This window comes from Myotis brandtii, unplaced genomic scaffold, assembly GCF_000412655.1.
Source record: "Myotis brandtii unplaced genomic scaffold, ASM41265v1 scaffold384, whole genome shotgun sequence".
NCBI lineage: Eukaryota > Metazoa > Chordata > Mammalia > Chiroptera > Vespertilionidae > Myotis > Myotis brandtii.
In genome coordinates, this window is record NW_005364745.1 from 662,265 (window position 1) to 672,161 (window position 9,897).

The 9,897-nt window shown below is 33.3% G+C and overlaps 1 protein-coding gene across 8 annotated transcripts in view; it reads left to right on the forward strand.

Moving 5' to 3' along the window:
- RICTOR (RPTOR independent companion of MTOR, complex 2) overlaps positions 1-9,897 on the forward strand; it is a 96,969-nt gene that overhangs the window by 43,233 nt on the left and 43,839 nt on the right. For all 8 annotated transcript variants that reach the window (XM_014544853.1, XM_014544857.1, XM_014544856.1 and 5 more), the window contains 3 exons: positions 3,552-3,678; positions 4,992-5,161; positions 8,598-8,665. In XM_014544853.1, the coding sequence (XP_014400339.1) occupies positions 3,552-3,678; positions 4,992-5,161; positions 8,598-8,665 (365 nt within the window). The remainder of the gene's footprint in view (positions 1-3,551; positions 3,679-4,991; positions 5,162-8,597; positions 8,666-9,897) is intronic.

Below are 9,897 nucleotides of genomic sequence, written 5' to 3' on the forward strand. Positions count from 1 at the left end.
CGTAGGCTTTTCTCTTTCCTTCTAGTTGTAGAATTTCCACTCAGCCAGCCTTCCTGTGGTTCTGGGTGATGTCCGTTCCGTCTTTTAGTTGTATTTTTGAAGTGGTTGTTCGAGGCAGCAAACTTCAGTGTTTACCTATGCCGCCATCTTGGGTGTCTCTTGAAAACAATTTAATAACTCCATAACAAAATTATATTCTGTGTGTTATCTTCTGAAGTACTTAGCAATTTGTGGCAGATACTGTTTGTGAATAAAAGAGCAGGAATATTACTTGTACCTGATGGTAGAATATAAGCTCAGAGGAAGAGTCCTGACACAGGGTTTCTCCTTGGTTTAGCTAAAAGCAGTTAAAGGGAAAACACACTTGCTGAATGAACAGTGGCCTCTATTGGCCTGAGGAACTATAATTTCATTAGTACTTTTAACAACCAAAGCAAACATTTCTTTTTTTCAGTAACATCTTGGCAACTGAGGTAGTAGAAATTAATGATAATATTATAATTGTTGAGGATTTTTTATATGCATGCAAAAAAGTTTTAAATTTTTTTGTAAAAGTATTTTCTTTTAGTTTTAAAAGTAAAGTATTTGTTGCTTTAGGATAACTGCTCTATGAGTAATTAAGGAATACTCATATTACTTTTCCTTCACTTTCACTTACTTCAATCATTCGGAAGGTTCTTGTTTATTTTCTTGTTTCTTTTTCAATGTCTGTGATTTTTTCCCCTTGTCTCTCCAGTCCAGGCAATCCTTTCTTATCTCTTTGATTTTCAATATAGTTTTTTCACTGGTCAGCTATTGCTTTTCTTTAAATTGTAAGTCATCATTTTCTTTATATATCATTTCTTAATGCATATAATAAAAGATTAATAATATATCAGGTTTTTTTTGTGTGTGTGTGTTTTGTTTTTGTGTTTTTACAATTGACAAGAGATTCATTTAGGGAAATTATTTGTCCTTGATTCATAGCAAGATATTGGCATATCCAGTGCAAGAACTTAGTTCTTTGGATTGTCAAACCCATTTAGCCCACAATTATTTTTAGTATTATGTACTATCTTCTTATTTTGGCATTCAGAGCCAGCATTTGGTCCAACCAGTAATGACCTATCTCATTATGCCATTACTAGAGGCCTGGTGCACAACATTTGTGCACTGGTGGTGATGGGGGGGGGTGGGTCCCTCAGCCCGGCCTGCGCCCTTTAGCAGTCCAGGAGCTGTCAGTCGGACTTCCTTAGCACTGCCGTGGAGGCAGGAGACGCTCCTGCCACCGCCACTGCGCTTGCCAGCCGTCAGCCTGGCTTGTGGCTGAGCAGCACTCCCCCTTTTGGAGTGCACTGACGACCAGGGGGCAGCTCTTGTCTTGAGTGTCTGCCCCCTGGTGGTCAGTGTGCATCATAGTGACCAGTTGTTCTGCCGTTCGGTTAATTTGCATATTACCCTTTTATAATATAGGAATAGGATAAGTGCGGACAAGCTGCCCTTTGCCACTGTTAAGATCATTATTCTTTCTTACTCTTTCTGTTAATTTTTACCATTTTCTACATTATATTCTTCTTTCAGTCTCAGCTCAAATTTCAGATATTCCCCTTAGAGAACTCTGTCTAATTCCTTTATAGAAGTTTACAAATTATTACCTACTCATTAATATGTTTATATCTGTTTGTCCTATCATGCCTAAAAAGGTTATTAAACTTTTCTTTAAAGAGAGATGAATTATATCACTTTTTCTTTATTGAGTACTCAGATTTTTGAGAAAAGTATTTTCTGATTTGCACAGAATTAAAGAGTTTCTTTGCATATATTTCCCTGGAAAATAAGATTTCATTTGTAAAAAAAATAAAAATTAAAAATAAATAAATTATAGGTATTCTTTTTCCTAGCACTTGAGCTTCATAGATTAAGATTTTATACTTTAAATTCTAGAAGTCATCTGATCATAAGCATCCTTTTATAAATGAGGAAACAAGCACTGATAAGATTGATTTGGCCAAGTTAATCTATAATAATAAAAGCATAATATGCAAATAGACTGGCTGAACAGCGGAACAACCTTCTATATTACATTCAGGACAAAGCCAGGACTGTGAGGGCCAAGGTAGCCGCCGCAGCTATGAAGGCCTACTCTTGCACGAATTTCGTGATCGGGCCTCTAGTAGTTTACTAATGGTAGGTTTAGCTCTGAGAGCCAAGTGGCCTGGCTTCCTAACTACCTTTCCAGAATACATTACGTTTTATTTTGAGGAAAATTTTTCTTACAAGCTCCTTATAAGCATAATAATAGATCAATAAATATTAAAATACAAATTAATATCATAAGAAGTTATAATTTTGTCATCTAGAAAGATCAGTTTTCTATACCCCCTTTCCCTTCTCTCCTATTCCAACATTTCTGATGAATAGAAAATACTGATTAAGAAATGAATGTGAGAATTTTGTAGTTTCTATAGTCATTGGAAATCTATTTTATGGTTGTGGAGCAGTATCTTATCATTTCATTTGAACCTTGTAATACTGCATAATGCTTCTTAAATAACATAAATCATGTGTAAGTACTCTAGTCAGTACAGATCTTTCCTTTGACCCTTTATAAGACTTAACTGGGTATCTTTAATTTAGTTATATTGCATCCTCTAATTGTTTCATAGTAAAAGTCTTATTTTTCAACAGGATTATAAATGCAGTAATATCTAGGACAGGTTAATTATCCCAATATTTTATCACCACCCAAGTAAAAGAAAACATTTTCTTCTACTCCCACTTCAGGAATTTATTTTGAAATACTTCATCTACCCAATAGTCTTTATTTATTAAACAGTCATTCACTACATAATTGTTTTTTTTTCTGTTTCCCTAACTGAAGATACATGTTATCTATTTTCAGTTTTCCAAATGTTATTGCCAATTAGAGTTTTCACTTAAAGTGAGATTCATCTGAAGTTTATCACCAGAGACATGCTATTTCTATTGTAAAATTTGAAATACTAAAGATAGATTATAGATTATTAACTTTGCCTTTTGGAATAGCAACAAATGATGGCTACAGATAGGGAGATTATCAGACATTAATTACAGCAAGTGAGAAAGAATGGGGAGCCACGTCAGTGAGTTTGATGGGGATGAGAGTAGAGATAATGAGGTAAATGGGTATATGGAGAAGGAAGTCAGGAATGCAATAGTACAGTAGTGTGTTGATAGCTGTTGTCCCCACTAATATACTATGTCTAGGTATCGAGAAGTGTTTGAAATGTAGATTCTATTCCTGAGGAGCTTAGTATCTCAGAAACATTAAATTTTGTTGGTCAACTAATTTATGATCTGGACTATCAGGGAAAAAAGCAACACTTTTTTTTATAGTAATGATATTAACATCAGTTGCATCAATTATTAGTTATATTAATTATTTGAAATGTTCATATGAAGCAGAAGATTAAAAGTGATGCCTAAATCTTATAAAAACTCTATAATCTTAAAAACCTCAAACCAAGCAAAGTAGGTTTTAAAAATGTATTATGAAGTAAGTAACTTCTTTTTCTGGTTTCTCCCTGTTACAGATGATTACTGTGAATGCTTCCTTGTTTCCTAGCTCTGTGGCCAACTCATTAATAGCAGTTGGAAATGATGGACTTCAAGAAAGAGACAGAATGGTCCGAGCATGCATTGCTATTATCTGTGAACTAGGTTAGAATTTTAAGTAATAAAACTGTAGTATTTTAGAAAGAATATGTAACATTCCTTAATGTCTTTAACACATAAATTCTTTAGTTATTGGAACAAAGATATGAAAAAGTAGTACACATTACTGATAGGAGAATGGAGGACTTGCTATTTAACAAATAATTCTTAAGTGACCTTAACACTATAACTTTTAAAGTTTTTCTCATCATGAAATTTAGTACATAAGAATTGTACAAATTCTGGTAATTAAAATCAAATCTCTTTAAGTCTGTCTTTCAGACATTTGTTAACCATACTATATCTTAATATCTTGGTGTGAGTTAAAAGCAATAATCTATCATACATTTTTTTTAAAAAAAAGGAATTCTAAATGCAAAAAGATTAAAGAGTTAAATGGGATGCCCTAGCTGGTTTGGCTCAGTGGATAGAGCGTTGGCCTGTGGACTAAAAGGTCCCAGGTTCGATTCTGGTCAAGGGTACATGCCTGGGTTGTGGGCTCAATCCCCACTAGGGGGTGTGCAGGAGGCAGCTGATCAATAATTCTCATCATTGATGTTTCTATCTATCTCTCCCTCTCCCTTCCTCTCTGAAATCAATAAAAACATATTTTAAAAAAATGAGTTAAATGGGGAAAACAGAAAAGTGGACGAATATTTGCTGATCATTGTAAGGAACAGGAATTTTGAATTACAAAGAAAATCAGATTTCAGCTGCTTCAGATTTTATTGTAAGAAGGCAAGAAAACATCCTACAATGAAAGAACAAAGAAAATAAAAAGTAACAAACATGATAAGTAAATAACTTATTTATATACAAATCAATAGGAAAAACAGACGATTCTCAAAGCAATATATGCATGGCCAAACAACATATTGAAAAAGTTCAACCTCATGTTTGTGCACGCATACATTGAGGTGCCTGATCTTTGAAGAAAAGGAGTTCCTGAGCTTAAAATCTGAGTTTAAAATCGAAAGTAAAGTTACAAATCTGATGAAAGATTTGAAACAAAGGACTAATATTCCCACTATATAAAAAAGTCTTTTCAATTAATAGGAAAGAAAAACCATTCCAGTGAAATATGAACAAAGGATATGAAAAAACAATTTAGAGACATAAAAATTAAAATCAGAGGTTGGGGAAGTATATTCAGTGCCTCTTATTAGACACATTGTATCCACATGCCCTTTTCAATATCATTGACTAGAGAGTTTTCCAAGTCAGAAAGGAAATTGTTTTAAAATAAAAGCCCCGATTTCAGAATATTTTTTGTTAATTATCCCCTATATAATATATTAAGTTTTTCTTTTTTATTTTAGCACTTCAGAATCCAGAGGTGGTGGCCCTTCGAGGTGGACTAAACACCATCTTGAAAAACGTGATCGATTGCCAATTAAGTCGAATAAATGAGGCCCTCATTACTACAATTTTGCACCTCCTTAATCATCCAAAGACCCGACAATATGTGCGAGCTGATGTAGAATTAGAGGTAGGAACTTTAATATTCTTTACTAGTTTTAAAATGACTTTAAATACAACTCTCACTTCACAATTTTAAAGTAAGTAAATGCTGCAAAGCATTATCAAACCTAAATTTACTAATACTGGCTTATTCCTAGCAATATTCTATAGCTAAAGACTTTAATATGTTGTTTGTGAATAGATCTTGCTAAAAATACACCATTTATTTATCTAAACCATGCTAAAAGTCTCTGAACTTAGAAGCACTTGTTAGCAACTAATGACCATATATACTTGAAAGAAATAGAAGACATTAAAAATTTTTTTTTACTAATTCATTGTTTTTCATAGTTAGACTAAAATAATTAATCTTTTATAATAAAGTATATAGTGGAAGTTAGAACAGAATTACCACACACTATATTCTAATAGTTTATTTGTGTGACTATACTACATTGTTGTTTATTACAGATATCATTTAGAGTAAGTTTAAACTCACAATTTGTTTGTATTGGGGTTGAAATTATGCCAGGTATAAAAGATTTATTGTGCCCTAGTTTGTCTCTCTAAATCATTTTATATAAAATTTGCCCTAAATGTTAGTTTTGTTTCTCTTAGGGATATTAAAAATGTTTTAGATTATAACATTGACATTAGCTTATATCATACCAACAGATTTAAGTACAATATTCTTCTCTATATGTGATTTTAAATACATTACTTTAGGTAGTCCAATGGGAATAGACTGGCATTTTTTACATTTTACTGTATGTATAGCTTTACATTCTTTTGTGTGTGTTTTATTTTTAAAAATCTATAATTTTAAGATTGGCAAGATTATTATAGTGAAGGAAGATAATATGTGTAGGCCTCCTTTTTGTTCAATTGTAAAGCAGATTAAAAAGCCCAAAGTGAAAAATACTTCAAATAATATGTTAGATGTTTAAGTAGATGGCTATATCTTTGCTCCTATCTTGTTCTTTAAAACCACAAAATTAGTTTCTTTTTTCCTTAACAAGATCCCTCAGAATAGCACAGTGATTAAGCACATAGACTTTGGGCTGAACAGATCTGGTTTTGATTTTTTGCTGTATGACCTACTAGCTTTATGATTTGGGGCTATTTATTAGCCTGTCCTGGGCCCATTTATTCTTAGGTAAAATGAAGGTCATGGTTTATACCTTGAAGAGTTGTGAAGAATAAGTACTATAATAATAGCAGTAGCAGCAGCAGCAGCAGCAGTAGCAGTAATAATAGCAGTAGCTAATACTAATGTAAAGCTTATAATGAGTTAGGCATTATTTTCAAGTGCTTCTCATATATTAATTCTAATCTACATAAAATATTTTATTTAGTACTTGGCACAAAATAAATACCTAACTAATACTGGTTGCCTTGGATGGTACTCAACATCATCATCATCTACTTTATCATCATCATCTTTTACTTTAACATCTTCTTCATTGTAGGAACTGCAGCAAAGAGAATATTGTCCTCATTTCTATGTGTTAAATTTTATCAATTTTCACTGTAAATTGATAATTGGTTCCCTTTTCTACATACAAAAAAACAAAAAACATTTTCAGTGCTACTGTCTGTTGTTAGGCCCAAATCTTCCTCCTGTTAGAAACCCTTTTTTAAATTTACCCTGGCTTCTATTTATATTATATGTAATATGTTTTGATCTCAGGAAAAAATGTAGATTTAATATAATAATGTTAATAAAATAGATACTCTGTAAAGGTTGTAAATTAACTAATTTAAAGTAAATTTAAGAAACATTTATTAAACTTATACTTCAGAGTGAGATAGAGTAGTTCACAGCATCTGCTATGGAAAACAAGAAAAGGTGGGTATTTGTGGAATTCATACATTTAATTCAGTATAGAGCTGTGAAAGCAACAAGGACCAGGAAGGAAGGAAGATACTTGGAGAGTTTCCCTGAAGATCCATAGATGCCCTTGGGAGCACTTGCAGATTGGGCTAGCAACTAAAAATAGGACCAAAGCCTAGATAGAAGACCGGATTATTTGGCAGTCCTAGGGGTTATGGCATGACAAGCCTGGAGATATGAAAAGTCTACCAAGTCTGTCTTACCCCTCCAGACATTTGCTGAAATGAGAATCTGTGCAAAGTAGAAGCTACCATGTTAAAACCTGAGGAAAGCACAGTGGAATATGCTGCACTCTCCAGTGCATAGGATACAAAGGCCTAGGCAGGGGGCCATGAGCAAACGATGAAAGGCCTTTAAGAAGTAGTATACACTGATGATGCAATTGCTTTCTTTCCTGGGTCCAGTTACTGATCAGGATATAATTACAAGCTGAAAATCCACGTGGGTTTTTGCTGAGATCAGAAAAACAGGAGGAGCATTTGGCAGTTGTGTGTTACTAAAGTGACAAAACTGGACATTTCATAGCTGATTCCTGTTCTTGACATTTCCCCAAATCTAAAGCTATCCTGGATGGATAGCTAAAGATCTTTGTTCAAAACTTAAGAAAAAATAAACTCTAAGGAGAAAAATACTTGTTAAGCTTTCTATTGAAAGCACTGGAGGGCCATACTGTAGGCACAGGAAAATTGAAGTGTACTCACTATAGCTTATCAAAATTGCAACATAGTCTCAATTTAACTCAGTTGGTGATCAGGTAAAGATGATCAGTAGCCTTAACTTACAGAAACCATGTGAGATAATTAATATGTATTGTTTAAAAACAAAGAAAGAATGGCTAGAGGGAGTTCTCAATCAGAAGGAAAGTGATCTAAGACAGACAAGGAAATGGAGGAAGGAAAAAATATATATATGACTAAATATAAAAAAATACTGATTGTCAAAAACAATATCAGTGATGTCTTCTGTATCTTAAATTATTTAAAATTAAAATTCAGATCAGTAATGCAATAGGCAGTGAGAAACTTTAGAAAATGAGATAGAGTGGTTAAAGTACTAAAATTAGTGAATTTATAGCAAGGTTGCTAAATACAGGGACAATACACAAAAATAGCTTATATTTCTTTATACTAGCAACAAGAGCAGAATTAATTTATAAAGTAAAACCATTTAAATAATGTTCAGAAATAGGCAAAACTAACTCATAATGTTAGAGGTCAGGGTGGTAATCCTGGGGTCAGTAGTGACTTGTGAGTACAAAGGAGGGTAAGGAGGTTTTGAGGCTGCTGATGTTTTCTTCATCTGGTGCTGGGTAAAGGAGAGCACTTAGTTTGAGAAAATTCATCAAATCATACATTTCTGTTATATCTCAATTTAATATTTCAAAAATTCAGTTTCTACATTTAAAAAATTACTCAAGTATATTTGTTGATGATGAATTTAAAGAAATAAGTTTCCCAAACAGTATACCCAATTAAGGATATAGAGAAGTAGAATTAATTTTAGCTTGTTACAGAAAGAATGCATTTTACAATAAGGACATTTTTTCTCTTCCTGCTTTTCTTTTTATTAGCGAATTTTAGCGCCCTATACTGATTTTCACTACAGACATAGTCCAGATACGGCTGAAGGACAGCTCAAGTAAGTATCACGTGTTCCTATAACTTTAAAGATGGCGTGTGTTGCTGTTAAAGTTTTAAATTTGTCTGATTGCATGTAGAGCCAGAACAGTGTGAGTTTGAGTAAATGTATTATTTCATGGAGTTATGTTGTAAGTCTCTGCTAATGTAATTAAAGACTTAGATTTAATTTCTTATTTAAAAAATGTAAGTTATGCTCTGGCTGGTGGCACAATCGTTTGGAGCATCATCCTGTGCACCAGAAGGTTGTGGATTCGATTCCTTGTCAGGGCACAAACTTGGGTTGCGGGTTTGATCCTGGTCAAGGTGTGCATAGGAGGCAACCAATCGATGTTTCTTTTTCTCTCTCTCTCTCGCTCTCTCTCTCCCTCTCCCCCTATTCACCTCTTCTCTTCTCCCTTCCTCTCTCTAAAAATATATCCCATATCCTTGGGTGAGAATTTTCTTAAAAAGTAAGTTAGGCTGCAGTAGAAACCTAGATCTTTGGTAGTTGTTTTTTTTTTTATTGTATGTATTTTTAACATAATTACATTGAGAGACTAAAAGAATGAAATAAGGGGGATGGAATGAAGAGCTTCCTTAACAAATTGAGTAAACAGGAAGATAGTGTAGGTAGAATTTTGAGAGTAAGGTTCAAAGGGAAATAAAAGGAGTTAGAGTAAAGATTATTTTTTAGAAATGAGAGGATAATTTTCAGGGTCTTTTGGGAGAGAAAAGCACATAGTTCACTAGATATTCTAGAATAACCTTTTACTTAATTAAACTGATTCAAAGGTCAAATAATGTACTGTATGTATGACACAATTCCAGTAAATATGCTATGAGGTGTTTTCCTAGTAGGATTGTTGGGTTGCAGACATACTTGCTTATTTTGAGCTGTTGCTATTAAAATTCCTCACTAAGTTTGGAACACTGTGAAATATCCCTATATTTTTATTGTTTTTCATTTTTCTCCGGAATTCAAAACAGTGGTTTTATATCTTTAATCACCTTTATCACTGTGGACTTACCACATCCTAGCATATCATGTCCTGAGCAAAGATGTTCTCTGTTTAAGAAACAAACTCAAAATGGCTAAAGGACTTGAATGTAAGACAGGAAACCATAAAAATCCTACAAGACTCCATAGGCAGCAAAATTGCAGACATATGTCGTAGCAATATCTTTACAGACACAGATCCTAGGGCAAAAGAGACTAAGGAGAAAGTAAACAAATGGGATTACATCAAAATA